Here is a 16177-nt window from a genome sequence, read left to right as displayed (position 1 = left end):
CGATAGGACTCCTTCTTCAGCTTGACGGCATCCCTCACTGCTGGTGTCCACCAAGGGGTTTTAGGATTGCCGCCCCGACAGGCACCAACTACCTTGCGGCCACAGCTCCGATCTGCCGCCTCGACAATAGAGGTGCGGAACATGGTCCACTCGGACTCAATGTCCAGCACCTCCCTCGTGACATGTTCAAAGTTCTTCCGGAAGTGGGAATTGAAACTTTGTCTGACAGGAGACTCTGCCAGACGTTCCCAGCAGACCCTCACAATGTGTTTGGGCCTGCCAGGTCTGTCCGGCATCCTCCCCCACCATCGCAGCCAACTCACCACCAAGTGGTGATCGGTAGAAAGCTCTGCCCCTCTCTTCACCCGAGTGTCCAAAACATAAGGCTGCAAATCCGATGACACAACTACAAAGTCGATCATGGAACTGCGGCCTAGGGTGTCCTGGTGCCAAGTGCACATATGGACACCCTTATGTTTGAACATGGTGTTTGTTATGGACAAACTGTGACGAGCACAAAAGTCCAATAACAAAACACCACTCGGGTTCAGATCCGGGCGGCCATTCTTCCCAATCACGCCTCTCCAGGTTTCACTGTCGTTGCCAACGTGAGCGTTGAAGTCTCCCAGTAGGACAAGGGAATCACCCGGGGAAGCACTTTCCAGTGCTCCCTCGAGTGTTCCCAAAAAGGGTGGGTACTCTGAACTGCTGTTTGGTGCGTAAGCACAAACAACAGTCAGGACCCGTCCCCCCACCCAAAGGCGGAGGGAGGCTACCCTTTCGTCCACTGGGTTGAACTCCAACGTACAGGTTTTCAGCCGGGGGGAAACAAGAATTGCCACCCCAGGCCGTCGCCTCTCACTGCCGGCAACGCCAGAGTGGAAGAGGGTCCAATCCCTCTTGAGAGAAGTGGTTCCAGAGCCCTTGCTGTGCGTCGAAGTGAGTCCGACTATATCCAGCCGGAATTTCTCGACTTCGCGCACTAGCTCAGGCTCTTTCCCCCCCAGTGACATGACGTTCCACGTCCCAAGAGCTAGCTTCTGTAGCCGAGGATCGGACCGCCAAGTGCCCTGCCTTTGGCTGCCGCCCAGCTCACATTGCACCCGACCTCTATGGCCCCTGCTATGGGTGGTGAGCCCATTGGAGGGGTGACCCACGTTGCCTCTTTGGGCTGTGCCCGGCCGGGCCCCATGGGAACAGGCCCGGCCACCAGGCGCTCGCCATTGTCCCCCACCTCCGGGCCTGGCTCCAGAGGGGGGCCCCGGTGACCCGCGTCCGGGCGAGGGAAATCTGGGTCCATGCTTTTTCTTCTTCATGAAGGTCTTCGAGCTGCTCTTTGTCTGATCCCTCACCTAGAACCTGTTTGCCTTGGGAGACCCTACCAGGGGGCTTTATGCCCCCGGACAACATAGCTCCTAGGATCATTGGGACACGCAAACTCCTCTACCACGATAAGGTTGCAGCTCAGTGAGGAGCAAGTACAACCCATTTACCATTTACCTTACGCTATGTCCGAGCCCGAACTGCATCTAGAGAGAACGCATCTGCATCACCATGCCCAGCAAACGTCACATTAGGATGAGAGCAGATCAAGGTCCTCTCGCTCCGGTATTCATGGAGGTCGACGACGAAGGAACGTGGGCCATACTCCGAGCTATGGAAGATGAGACGCTCCGCTGTACGCCGGACAAAGAGATGATATGAGGACCTGGTGGGTTTCTGGTCCCGCTCGACTCTGTCTGGCCCGGTGATGCCCCCTCTCAGCAAGGTCGCTCGCGTCCGCGAAGGCGGAAGTCGCACAAAAGGACTTCGCCCAGCGACAGAGACGTTCCAACCCCGCTAACCTCCCCTCCGGTACACAGCCAGCAACAACCCGTCCAGACCTTTCCTCACGTGTCTGGTAATTCTTTTGTTCCACTTTCCAAACACTCCTCCGGCTGGTCTGTCATTCACATAGACAGACCACTGTCATATTTGATGACAGTGGTGATGGGGAATTTTTTTTAAATTCGTTCCCTCACTCATCCACAAAAGATTTATATGGTAGGATCAAACTCTACCAGGACAATTTTACTTATTGTAATTCTAGTCAATAACAGTCACCTGCATCTTAGACCCCGCCCCTACTGTCTCAAGCCCCGCCCAAGTCAGTGGCCTTTTCCTCTCTTCCGAGAGGAATTTTTTGGACAATCGAGAGGGGGAGAGTCTACCCCCCTCCTGAATTCCCTCCACCCACCCCCCTAGAGACAATCTCAGACAACAGAGAGCACGTCTGGGATCCGCTACTTGAGGGGGGGGGGGGGGGGGGGGCTAGTACTGGGAACTGTGCTATGGAGGTAGCAGAGCTGCGTCCAGCCAAACCGCAGCCCCCAGCTAGGCCACCTCCACCTGTACCACAGCTAATACCTGTAGTTAGCCCATGTCCTAGTCCTAGTCCAAGCCCTAGTCGTAGTTCTAGTCCTAGTCCAAGCCCTCGTCATACTCATAGTCCGAGTCCTAGTCCTAGTCCGAGTCCTGGTCCGAGTCCTAGTCCGACTCCTAGTCCGAGTCCAAGTCCTAGTCAGAGTCCTAGTCATAGTCGTAGTCATAGTCCTAGTCCGACTCCTAGTCATTGTCCTAGTCTGGTTTTCACACCAGCACCTGACCCAGGCCTGGATCCCTCTCCAGCACCTGTCCCTAGGCTGGATCCCACTCCAGCACCTGTCCCTAGGCTTGATCCCATTCCAGCACCTGACTCTAGGCTGGATCCCACTCCAGCACCTGACCATAGGCTGGATCCCTTTCCAGCACCTGACCCTAGGCTGGATCCCACTCCAGCACCTAATCCAAGGCTGGATCCCACTCCAGCACCTGACCCTAGGCTGGATCCAACTTCAGCACCTGACCCTATGCTGGATCCCACTTCAGCACCTGACCCTAGGCTGGATCACACTCCAGCACCTGATCCTAGGCTGGATCACACTCCAGCACCTGACTCTAGGCTGGATCCCACTCCAGCACCTGTCTCTAGGGTGGATCCCAAATCAGCACCTGACCCATGGCTGGATCACACTCCAGCCCCTTATCCAAGGCTGGATCACTCTCCAGCACCTGATTCAAGGCTGGGTCACACTCGAGCACCTGATCCAAGGCTGGATCACACTCCACCACCTTATCTAGGGCTGGATCACACTCCAGCACCTGAACCTAGGCTGGATCACACTCCAGCGCCTGTTTCCACGACGACGATAACTCCGCCTGTTCCTACGACGACGCTGACGCCGCCTGTCTCCACGACGACGCCGCCTGCTTCGTCTGCTGCACCAGCGGCGGCTTCAGCTGCTGCATCAGCGCCGACTTATTCTGCTGCACCCAAGCCTGCTTCACCTGCAGCACCCGCACCTGACTCATCCGCTGGTGAGTCCACGCCTGACTCGTCCGCTGCTTCCAAGCCCGCCACGACGACGGCGCCGATGCGCCCACCTCCACGTCGGCCCCGAATGTGGCCGTGCCCTGGTCGTCCTCCTCGCCAAGCGCATCCACATCCCCGTCGGCTACGGATGTGGCCTTTTCGAGGTCGCCCACCTAGACATTTGCAGCAGCGGCGTTCCATTCGCTGCCGCCACCTGACTTGTCCCCGATGGATTCGGGGGGACACGACCTGGTGACCCTCCGTCATGTCCTCCCTCCGCCCTCCCTTCACTCTCGAACTTTCTTATTGTGGGGGGGTTCAAGTTGTTTTTGGGACATCTGGAATCTGTCCTTTAAGGGGGGGATTATGTTATGATCCGCTGCCCAGGTTTTAGCATATTCTGGTTTTGTTCCGTTATTGTTTTATATTCTGCTAGTGTTTCACTTCCTTCGTTCCTGTTTGTTCTATTACCTGCCTCTTGTTTTTGACTCACACATGTTTGTAATTACTGTCCTTATTTAAGCCTGCCTTTTCCGTTGACCCGTCCTCGCATCCTAGTTTTTGTTCCACGCAACAAGTGACGACACTCATTCCCGACTCTGGTAAACCTGTTTTTTTCTTGTTAGCTTCCGCGGTATGCTTCTGTGTTTTCCTAGCTCCCTTGCTGGCTCTTTGCTTTGCCTTTTTGTGCCTAGTACATATTTTCTGTTTATAGTCTGTTCCTTAATTTAAAAAAATCATTATTTCTTACCTTACGCTGTGTCCGAGTCCAAACTGCATCTGGTGAGAACGCATCCGCATCACTATGCTCAGCAAACGTCACAGCTGTAGCTCTAGAGTGACCTTGGGCTCCTCGGTCACCACCCTAACTAGAGCCATTCTCCCTTGATCGCTCAATTTAGACGGCTAGCCAACTCTAGGAAGAGTCCCGGTGGTTACAAACATCTTCCATTTACGGATGATGGAGGCCACTGTGCTAATTGTGAACTTCAAGACAGCAGATATTTTTCTGTACCCTTCCCCAGATATGTGCCTTGAGAGAATCCTGTCTCGGAAGTCTACAGACAAATTGGTTTGTGCTCTGCCACTCACTGATAAAAGTGGCACCATATATTAGACAGATGTGTGCCTTTACAAATCATGTCCAACCAACTGAATTTAACACAGGTGGACTCCAATTAAACTGTAGGAACATCTCAAGGATGATCAGTTGAAACAGGTTTCCCCTAATCTCACTTTTGAGCTGTAAATACTTATGTACATGTGATTTCTTAGTTGTTTTTTAATAAATTTGCAAAATGTTCTAAAAAAAACTTTGATGACGTGGGGACTTCTCCAGGGTGTACCCTGCCTTCCGGCCAAGTGCAGCTGGGATAGGCTTCAGCAAACACCGCTCACCCCTTTTCCCCCGCAACCCAAAGAGGGACACTTGGTAGGAAATGATTGGATGGATGGATGAACTTTTTCACATTTTCATTATGGGTTATTGTGTGGAAAATTTGGAGCACAAAAATAAATGTATTCCATTTTGGAATAAAGATGTAACTTAACAAATTCTGTAAATACTGACGCACTGCGAATACCGGCCGGATGCACTGTACAGTGTGTATATTACACAGGCTAAAGTACATAAACAAATCTGCTGTGCAAAGGTGAATACTCAGGTGAAAAAATCAAGCACAAAAGTTTACAATGGAAGTAGTGTCAAAGCGCTTTGAGTACCTAGAAGGTGGAAAAGCGCTATACAAGTACAACCCATTTATTTATTTATTTATTTACAAGTACTTTACCTTAAGTCCAGTGTTTCCACTGGCCAGTTTATGCAAGCTATATGGTAGTTTGTTTTTTTCTCCTTGCACAAACGGGTCGTCAAATGCTCGGCCATGAAACCTTTTGAAGCCATGGAGTGTGTTTTTGAAGTTAGTTATCACCTGCAAAAAGTACACAGTTTGCATGTTTAGTAAACAGTCACTCTTTATAATAAGTGGAAGTCTAACGGCGTGCCCTTACTTGACTCTTTGCTGCATTTCCAATGAAGCGGTTTTTGGAGGCGAAAGACACACAAGCTCTTGATGAGGATGAGGAGAGACACGCGTATCAGCAGATGAACAGTAGAAAAATAATCCAGCTAAATCAGATATGTGGCAGATGTAGCTGTAATTGACTAAAAAAAATTGGGGGGATGATACACATGAGAGGGTGGGGGACTTTAAATAATAGTGTCTTTATTAATGCTTCAACAATACACAAGCCTCCAGCGAGGTGGCAGCAGTGCCTAAAATAGTAAACAGTCTATGCAATTACTAATTATCCATCCACCCATTTTCGATCACTTGTCCCTTTTGGGGTATTGAACAATAATTGCTCAAAATTGCTCGTCAGTCTTAACATTTAATGTAGCATTCGGGCTTGTCACTTAACGCTGTCTCGTCCACACATACTCACGGGAGCCACATACACAAAAGCAGTCCCATAGAAGCAACTAACCATTTGCAGTCATGGTATTGTTCTGATAGAATATAAAGCAGAGCTGCCAAACTCGTTTTCATTAAGGGGCCACATCGCATTTTAACTACCATCAGAGGGCCGCTTATAACAGTAAATATACTGTATTTATAAATGGTTGATTTATATAGGCTAGTAAGGTAAAGTGCTGTACCTGACAAGTTTCGGCTACAACACTTTACCTTACTAGCCTATATAAATCAACCATTTATAAATACACGTCAGTAGGCTAAATGAACCTCTTCAACATGGTAAATATACTGTGTATGTATATATAATCACCTCCTTCCTTATTTTTACTGATAGAAAACTTGCTTTGAAATCATAAATTAAGGTGACAAGCAGATTTAGATTAGGGGTGTCCTGACCCGATATCGATATCCGATATTGGTATTAGTCCGATATCAGCAAAAAAACAAGTATTGGATGATATGGGCTTGCATCTAAAATGTCCAATATAAGCCCCAAAAAAAGCAGTACTACAACGTGTTTACTTGCGTAAAGCTGGACAGCCAGTTAACATCTAAATGAGCACACAAAGATGGTCTTTCCTTGTCTTTTAGAGAACTAATTTACAAAAGGTAAACATGGTAAGCTATAGTATACTACTATGAGTTGGCAGCTACACAAAAGCTAAGCACACAAATACTATGTATGTCTAGCTTGTGTGCTAAATGTCCTTAATTGAACAATATTGCCATATAAAACACCAAATGTGTCAATACAAACATGTATTGGATAATTATAGCTACATATTACTTACGGACACAAAGTCTCAAAGGCAAAAGCGTTATTGGAGAGTATCCAAGAACAAATGTGTCCGCATCCAACATTTTGCGTCATGTTACCATAAAACAACTACAATTTAAAAACAACATAAGTCTGTCATAATGAAATATGTTTGTGTTTTTCATATTAATTTTCTCTGAGTTGAATTCACCTGATCAAACCTTTTTGCACATTGCACACTACAAAATAATAAATTACGATTTCTGCTAATATCGTATCGGATATTATACTCATGGTTACCGGTATTGTATTGGAAGTAAAGGAGTTGTATCGGGACGCCCTAGTTTAGATATATTTTTATGATAACAAAAAACTATTGCAATATCGTGTTGCATGCGTGATCAGAACATTATAAAGTTTAGAAGATATACAATTGCATGCAAAAAAAAATTCCGTCAAAATTTAAAGAACAAATACAAATACACTTTTGAGTTTGGTTATTGTATGCAGAATGCTTGTGACATATAATAATTAGATGTATTATAACTAGCATTTAAATTGATCGGATGTGTGAACACATTTTATAAAATAATCTCTTATTTTAGAAAGCAACTGTAGCTAACAACTTCTTTCAACATGCAATAATAACATGCCAACATGTTATCAAACAATATGGCTGGCTCCTGACAGACTTTGCCTTTTTTTAAATGAACCGGCTAAGGTTGAAGTTGAAGGCCTTCCTCGCATCCGAGCCAGCATCCCTGCAGCCTGCACTGCCAGCGTCCATCAAAGCCCAAAACCGCGCACATTATTGCATAACAAAACTCGCAGCTCTCTCCGACGTTGTATTATTTCTACTTACGGCGTGCATCTGTCACTGTATTCGTTGGCGATGGTCTCAATGCCACCGCTCCTGGCCACGGCAATGTAGCAGTTTAGGAAACCCACATCAATGCCGACCACTGACATAATGGACGCTAGTATTGCCTCCTTAGAAACTTATCCTTTGGCAGTGACCGCACTTATCACCTTTGTGGGAAAATTTTGATTCTACCTAATTCAGCCAAAAAAGCTCTAAAGATAAACACTTTCGCCAACAATGGGTGCTGTGAGTAAATTACACACTCTTATGTAGTTCAGGTTGTTTATAGTAAACTCATCCGGCGTAATCCTGAGAGCAACGATGACCAGAGCGGATTCTCCCACTCCGAGGCGACGGTAAACATCACCAAAGGATCTAAGAGCCTGATGCGCTTAAACCCCGCCTACAGTCGTCACTGATTGGTGTGTCATCCCCATTGCCCTTACGTGATTGGTGCTTTAGGCAATCGCTAACAGAACAATCTAGAACTCGCTGGAAAATGGGACCCTTTGAATACGTCACAACTGCGCTGCGATGACGAAGCCAATTTATGATGTCCAGTGTTTTTTTAATGTGTACTTTCTTTCGTTTTTCGTCATCATAAATATAGATGCGTATAATCTATTTTTGGAATTAGCAAGAAGTGGTGCTACTATGATGTCTGGTAAGCACCACAGGTGTGGTTTGGCTACTTAAATATAAATGATAGACGACAACAATATAACAAAAAACATACAAAATAAGTCGATGTTTAAAGTAATTTAACTGTGTTTAAATATATTATGGCAATGTAAAATACTGTATCACAGGCAATGTGTAAAATACACTGACAAGAGGAGGGTTGCATATGACGTCACATCCGCTTTCCTCTTCGCGGCTTAATTCGCAAGATGGTCAGCAGCTCCAGTGCAGCATTAAAACAAGTGAGAGTGAGTTTAGTTTGAGCAGCAGATGCTTTATTGCTGTTCTGTTCTTGGGTGTTCCAGTCGTTCAGATAGAGGGATAGGAAAGAGCTTTCATAGAGTCCTAAAATAAGCGGTTCATAAAGGTAATAATTAAAGATCAGGGAAAAAAACGAAAGTGCGTCGAAGGAAATGGCTCTTAAATATATCACGTTCATCGTCTTGTGGAATACATATCGGACCGCTTGCTTCTGCTGTGATCACTTTGTAACATATTGAATATTTGATTTGTTTAAGAAACTTTCTGTGATTCTATCGAGTTTAGTCCAAGTAGTGGGGTTTGAAAGCAGAAATAAACGTAAAGAAATGACAATAGATCGCATTAGTTTGTGTTATTTTGTGGTTGCTGTGCGTAAATTTACGAAGACCTGCTTGTGCAAATAAACTAACGTCATGTTAAGTCCTAATAATAAATATTGTGATTGTTGGTTAAAGCACCGTTTTTATTGTCGGTTTTCACAACAGAACTAACAGGTTCGTTTGGTGCAGGAAAGCCAATTGCTTTATTCGACACTGATGACCACGCACATAGCGTATTTGGAGATATTTGTTAGCATCAAGAAAATATCCTTATTAGCATTAATAAACTAGAATGAATACATCTCTGGTAAGCATATACTGAATCTAATATCGCATGCAAACAATGCTGACCAGCAACAAGGACATATGCAGCTACATCATTAGACAAAATATGAATTTCACACCATAAACAACGGCAGACATGAATTGTTGATGACTAATATAACAACCTTTTTCTCATTAACGTCACTATCACAGCAGCACCGCGCGCCACTTGATATATCAATCAAATAAGTTATTAACTGATGCTCGAATAAGTCCAACTTGACTTTCACCGATTAATGTTTAATTTGTGGAACCCTCAGATGTAAAGACATGATGTGCCTCCAATATGTTCTTTAAATATCAAGCCTCAGAAGTGAAATGAAATGGCATAACCGTTTGGTAAAGATCGATAAATGGTTTAAATCTTTTCCAAAATACTTTTCTTAAGAGTGTAAAATCCACTACATCCAATTTTAAATATATTTTCATGATCGCTTTTACATTTGTCTGTAAACCTTTCAAAATAAGCTTAAATATGCACAGATTCGGGTAAATAAACAGTAGCCCAATGGGGCTTAGACCAGTGGTTCTCAACCTTTTTTCAGTGATGTACCCCCTGTGAACATTTTTTAATTAGAGTACCCCCTAATCAGAGCAAAACATTTTTGGTTGAAAAAAAAAGATAAAGAAGTAAAATACAGCACTATGTCATCAGTTTCTGATTTATTAAATTGTATAACACTGCAAAATATTGCTCATTTGTAGTGGTCTTTCTTGAACTATTTGGAAAAAAAGGTATAAAAATAACTAAAAACTTGTTGAATAATAAACAAGTGATTCAATTAAAAATAAAGATTTCTACACATAGAAGTAACCATCAACTAAAAGTGCCCTCTTTTGGGATTGTAATAGAGATCCATCCGGATTCATGTACTTAATTCTAAACATTTCTTCACACAAAAAAAATCTTTAACATTAATATTTATGGAACATGTCCACAAAAAAATCTAGCTGTCAAACCTGAATATTGCATTGTTGCATTTCTTTTTACAGTTTATGAACTTAAATTCACATGTTGTTGAAGTATTATTCAATGAATATATTTATAAAGGATTTTTGAATTGTTGCTATTTTTAGAATATTTTTAAAAAAAATCTCACGTACCCCTTGTCATACCTTCAAGTACCCCCAGGGGTACACGTACCCCCGTTGGAGAACCACTGGCTTAGACAATTGCCTGAAACCTAGAAGTGCCCGGATGAGCCTCTAGGTCACGTGTTTGCAACCCTCCTATACCAACTGCATTGTGCATTCTCATTTGTATTATATGTATATTTGTGTGTGAGAAAAACAACTAAATATTATATTATTATATTATGTATGTATGTATGTTATATTTGATATAACTTCACCTTGTTACTGGTCCAAAAGCACTGACTGTGCCTTCATATTCGCATTGGACTTATAAACAGGAAGTGATAGTCAAGTAAATCAAGTTAGCCAGCTAGTTGCAGTAAGGTAGGCTTGCCTCCTATTTAAGGTATTTTTGCCAAAATGGGATTGTTCGGCAGAACACCAGAGAAACCACCGAAAGATCTGGTAAGTAGCACCGACCACTTTATGACTTAGATATTAGTTTAGGCTCCTAGATGGACATGAAAGGCGATAGTGCTAACATGGCTAACTAGGCTAGCGTCAACTCCAAGCTAAACACGGTACCTCTCCTTCAAACGCATTGTTAAGCAAATATCGTACATTCACCAGGTTGTGTTTTAGTTTTAGGTTTGCATGTGTGTCTGCAATACAATAATTGTTGTGTTAAATGACAAAATTACGTGTTCACGTGAAGCGCTAGATTGCTATAGGGTACACTGCTGTCAATCACCTCGATGTAAACAAACCAGATATTCTGCCCCAGCTACAGTAAAATACATTCACCAGTTGATTCGGATGATTATCATCAAAAGTATCATAACACAAGATTATAAAACGTTTTCTGTCGTATCATTCCAGGTAAATGAGTGGACACAAAAAATCCGTAAGGAATCGAGAACCATCGACAGACAAATACGAGGTAAATATAGTCTGGATTTTGCAGAATGTCACAATTTATGCAGTTAGGCAGCACGGTGGAATAAGGGTTAGTGCATGTGCCAGTGCATGTGCCTCACCATATGAAGGTCCTGGGTTTGACCCGCGGAGTTTGCATGTTCTCCCCGTGACTGCGTGGGTTCCCTCCGGGTACTCCGGCTTTCTTCCACCTCCAAAGACATGCACCTGGAGATAGGTTGAATGGCAACACTACTTTGGCCCTAGTGTGTGAATGTTGTCTGTCTGTCTGTGTTGGCCCTACGATGAGGTGGCGAATTGTCCAGGGTGTACCCCGCCTTCCGTCCAAATGCACCCCCAAAGGGACAAGCGGTAGAAAATGGATGGATGTATGGGTCACAGTGTAAGTCCTTTATAACTTTTCAGTAGTTGCATGTGAAGATCAAATCACACCAGGAGACTGTACTATCTGCATATGTGATCTCTGCTTAACTGATTTTGTTGTGGTTCTCGAACTTTTTTCCACCGAGAACCACTTCAGAAAATACTTAGCTGTACCACCATAATGATCAACATTAAAATACAGTGGCATAGTCAGCCTAACTATTCATTAAAAACAAGGCAGATGTTTTATTTTACAAGTATATTTAATGTTTTCGGCCACTGTAACATTACATAAAGTATGAACAATAACACTGTTAAAATGTAGGAAAGTAAAACACCACTTTAATTAAGCTATTTTTTAGCGGTACTAGAAGATGGAGTTCAGGTACCGGGTTGCTATCTGAGACCTCCTGGGAAGCAAAGAGCAAAAAATTGCATACAATGGACGTATAAAATGTAATGTATTTAATACCGTCGACCCTGTAATATGCCTCACACACACTTATCAAATACTTTTGAATGTATAGGTCATTAAGACTAATAAATAATGAACTATAATTAAAATAAATCGATGGGCTAAGTTATCTGAATTGAAGTCAGTGTCGTTTTCCGCCTGGTAGTCACTCAAATACTCGATATCCATCCAAGCTTACTAGCGGTGCTATGTGGACAATCTGGGCCACAGGCCACTGGGTCCTCTTTGCTTCAATAGCAGTCCAAGATTTACAGAGTTTCTCAATGTCGTGTCGACATAATCACACTGCTTGGCTCAGTCCCACCAGAATTTTGCAGGCTTTTTTGGTGACTGCTACAACTGAAAATTCTTGAATTATGCAGCAGCTTTTCCAGAAGGTTGCGGCAAAAGTTGATTCAGTGTTGATTTTTTTCATTGAAATCAGCTTGATATTTTATGAATTCAAGTGGTCCTTGTAACCTTAAGCACACAAATCACAGGATTTATAGAAATCTTAACAAAATGTGCTTTTGCAAAGTTTAGGACTAACAGGTTAGGGTTAGAGGCAATTAAATAACATTTTCTGAGCTCATGGTCAAATTACTGTATTGTTTAAATTGATTAAAAATTATGATTATAAAAAGAGACCCCATTACTTCTTTCTAATTAAATTGTCCTCTGTCTACTATGTCGTCCACAAGTTGCAAACATTTTCTGTGTATGTTTTATGATCTGTAAATGTTTGATCATTTGTTCCAAATGATAGAAATCAAGAACCTATGTGAACTGTTGAGCACAATCTAAAGTGGGGATTTTTGTTGAGCCACGATGGGAGTATCATCACTATCAACATCTTTGTCATGTAAATGCTGCCTATTGCCCAGGTTGGCATTGCAAATGAGAATCTGTTCTTGATCGCGTTACCTGAATGGATGAATAAATAAAAGGAAACAAGGATGTTAGGACGTGGGTGTATTGCAAAATGTCTATATATTATATTACCCAAAAGGCTTTGTGTTGTAGATGGGAACCGAAAATGGGTCTGAGCTACAGTAGGAGGAAGGACAACAACTGTGCCTTTTGAGCTCTAAAGAGTTGATATTGATGCACATAATCAATTTACTCCATGTGCAAATTATATGTTCATATCTTTCTTGTTACAGATATTCAACGGGAACAAGAAAAAGTGAAGAGATCCATCAAAGATGCAGCCAAAAAGGGCCAGAAGGATGTTTGCGTCATTCTCGCGAAGGAGATGATTCAGTCAAAACGAGCTGTAACAAAACTCTACTCCTCCAAAGCCCACCTGAACTCAGTGATGCTCAGCATGAAGAATCAACTTTGTGAGTTATGCATCACAGCGTCTGGTGAACTCCACAACTTCATCTCTTAAAAAGAGTGACAGTGAAGCCAATTTATTTTCTTGCTTTTTCTTTTTAGCCTTACTGCGTGTAGCTGGGTCCCTGCAAAAGAGCACAGAGGTCATGAGAGCTATGCAGAATCTCATCAAAGTCCCTGAGATACAGGCCACCATGAGAGAATTATCAAAGGAGATGATGAAGGTTAGAATTATATCCTCAAATAGTGTCCTCAACAACATTAGTTTCCAAGTGCATTAGGCATGTAAATAAAAGTCATCGCTCCAAAAAGACAGCTTCTTCCCACAAAGAAAAATGCACATGGGGTGCTTTAATTACTATTTTGGTGGCCACATTTCCACCAAGCAGTAGTAAGATTTGGTCGTCGACAACAGTATGACATTATAGCAACATGTTTTACAGCCATGCATGTGCCAACTTCAGGAGTACGTTTGTCCTACTTGTCTTCCTTCCCACCCCTGTTCCAGCATTACAGCATTTTTACACAAACAGTCCCATCCCTGTTACACCTCTATTACTTTTTCCAAAGGGCTGATTAGCCAATGAGGACAATGGACTACAAAAGAGGCAGAGAAATGCTGACTTTAAAAGGGACTTTTGTTAGGAACCAAGAATAAAAAGACCCTGAAGCGGCTGATATGAGATAGTTATACATCCCAATTCCTGTAGTAATGTGGTAGTAACTGTTTTCAATCGAACAATCAACGACGCTGAATTACAAATGTCTGCACAACTATTTACCTCCAGGTACTATTAAAGAAACCTTGACCTAAAAATTTGATTCCACTGATAATGGAAAAAAAAGTGGTCAAGTAAAATCGTTTTTTTAATGTGTTTTCAAAAAGGCAAGTTCTTATAATGTTGCTGTCTTTTTATATATGAAGGACGCATTTCAAAGAAAACCACTTCATTCCAATTAACTTCTGGAACTTTCTGCACTTACCCCACCTTCCGCCCGATTGTAGCTGAGATAGCCCCCCCCCCCCCTTTTCCAAAGGGAATAAGCGGTAGAAAAGTGGATGGATGGAACTCTCTGCACTGGCCACTATTTAGGAAAATGAAGAAAAAAGACTGAAATAAACACCATAATTACTAAACCACTCATTGTATTCCTGATGTAGGCTGGCATCATTGAGGAAATGTTGGAGGACACTTTTGAGAGCATGGAAGACGGAGAGGACATGGAAGAAGAAGCAGAGGAGGAAGTTGACAGGATTCTATTTGATATTACAGCAGGTGAAAGAAATACACTAAACTATTTAGGTGTTTTGTCACTGTACTGTGTTGTTTTTTTCCAGTATGCACATCTTAACTGCACATGACCTAAAAGTTCTGTCTGTATTCTGTTAGGTGCACTCGGCAAAGCGCCCAGCAAAGTCACAGACGCCCTCCCTGAGATGCCGTCTGGAGCCACCGCAGCCTCGGAGGATGAATCCGAGGAGGACATTGAGGAGATGCAGTCCAGACTTGCTGCTCTTAGGAGCTGAAGTGACTGGGCTCTGTATTGTTGGTTTGCTCGCTCTATTGAAGAGGCCAGACATCACAGGTTCAGTTTTTGCTGTACTGAGCATCCTTTCGACAACTTCCAATCATTGGTTTCTCACATAATCTTTAGGTGATCACTTTGTGCTTCAGTTATTTATGTCTTTTTGATCAGTCAATGAACTTTTGCTCTTTTATTACAAGCGGTTATTCTCTGTATTATCCAAAGTTAAATAGAAAGTTTGGGAAAGTGTATATATTGTAAGTATGAACAGCCTACTGTGCCTATAGTGCTATTTCTTCTGTCCTTTGACTGGTAAGATTGGGTATGTGTTTCATCATTTAGTGACTTAGTTAAAATGTTCAAATCTAATTCAAAGTACTAATTAGTCCCTCTTGACTAAACCACAAAAATGATGGGTGCATTTATTTTTTCTTTACAGTCAGTATCTTCTCTATGAAATGCACTCACCACAAAAATGCACGTATACCGGTACTCGCCCGAGTGCATGTGTTGTGCATTAATACTCAGTGTGTCCAGAGTTTGCAGGATATCTATATTGTGGAAGTGCAGTGTGTGTGTATGTTTTTTATATGTGCATGGGCTAAAAAGTAGGGAAATAAACCTTTATGGACAAAAGGAATGTTACTGAAATGAGTAATGTTCCTCTTACTCCATGTTGATCCTTCCACATTACAGGTAAAAGGTTCATTATACTCTGAGGCTTGGTGCGCACCTATTAAGGCAATATGACATTTGCATGGGTTTATACCTTTTTTCTTTGGAGCTTTTGTGTGCCGCTGCTTTCAAAACCTTTCCCGTGGTGTTTAAAATGAACAATAGGGCACAATTTAAAGCCGCTATGGTTCTCCAATGTCTGCCTTTTTTTCGACTGTAACAAAACCTTGCTTCTGTGTTTTGGAGCAGCAGCAACTCTCCAGACGTGGGTGTTCAAAGGCGTCAATCGGAAGAACTTTCTTTAAACTGGTCCAATATGTTCACAGCAAAATCGTATCTTGAATCGGATGCATTCTTTTAATCAATTTAGAAAATAAATGCAGCGACTTATGGGCTTCACTGTGGAAGAGGGGTTAGTGCGTCTGCCTCACAATACGAAGGTCCTGAGTAGTCCTGGGTTCAATCCCGGGCTTGGGATCTTTCTGTGTGGAGTTTGCATGTCTTCCCCGTGAATGCGTGGGTTCCCTCTGGGTACTTCGGCTTCTTCCCACTTCCAAAGACATGCACCTGGGATAGGTTGATTGGCAACACTAAATTGGCCCTAGTGTGTGAATGTGAGTATATGTGTTGGCGACTTGTCCTGGGGTGTACACCGCCTTCCGCCCAATTGTAGCTGAGATAGGCACCAGCGCCCCCCGAGACACCCAAGGAAATAAGCGGTAGAAAATGGATGGATG

The 16177-nt window shown here is 43.1% G+C and overlaps 2 protein-coding genes across 6 annotated transcripts in view; one reads left to right on the top strand and one right to left on the bottom strand.

Moving 5' to 3' along the window:
- hspa4l (heat shock protein 4 like) overlaps positions 1-11264 on the bottom strand; it is a 50380-nt gene extending 39116 nt beyond the window's left edge. Inside the window, exons 1-3 of one of the 4 annotated variants that reach the window (XM_061895190.1) lie at positions 11185-11264; positions 5402-5459; positions 5182-5322 (exon numbers count right to left, since the gene is read on the bottom strand). Coding sequence is in view for 2 of the 4 variants with exons in the window: in XM_061895187.1 (XP_061751171.1) it covers positions 5182-5322; positions 5402-5459; positions 7488-7594 (306 nt within the window). In the remaining 2 variants the exon portion in view is untranslated. Of the gene's footprint in view, positions 1-5181; positions 5323-5401; positions 5460-7487; positions 7860-11184 lie in introns of those variants that run through there. The other 3 variants (XM_061895187.1, XM_061895189.1, XM_061895188.1) reach the window with 3 other exon arrangements.
- chmp3 (charged multivesicular body protein 3) lies at positions 10284-15410 on the top strand. 2 transcript variants are annotated; one of them, XM_061895191.1, is made up of 6 exons: positions 10286-10612; positions 11027-11087; positions 13064-13243; positions 13341-13462; positions 14401-14515; positions 14630-15410. In XM_061895191.1, exons 1-6 carry the CDS (start codon positions 10568-10570, stop codon positions 14764-14766), a joined length of 660 nt encoding a protein of 219 aa, XP_061751175.1. In that variant the 5' UTR covers positions 10286-10567; the 3' UTR covers positions 14767-15410. The 2 variants fall into 2 exon arrangements, with proteins under 2 accessions (XP_061751176.1, XP_061751175.1); XM_061895192.1 differs by lacking the exon at positions 11027-11087 and having other exon boundaries at positions 10284-10612.
- Positions 15411-16177: the final 767 nt, after the last annotated feature.

The sequence above is a fragment of the Nerophis ophidion genome, linkage group LG03 (assembly GCF_033978795.1).
Source record: "Nerophis ophidion isolate RoL-2023_Sa linkage group LG03, RoL_Noph_v1.0, whole genome shotgun sequence".
NCBI classification, from domain to species: domain Eukaryota; kingdom Metazoa; phylum Chordata; class Actinopteri; order Syngnathiformes; family Syngnathidae; genus Nerophis; species Nerophis ophidion.
This window is presented reverse-complemented; position numbering and strand designations above follow the sequence as displayed.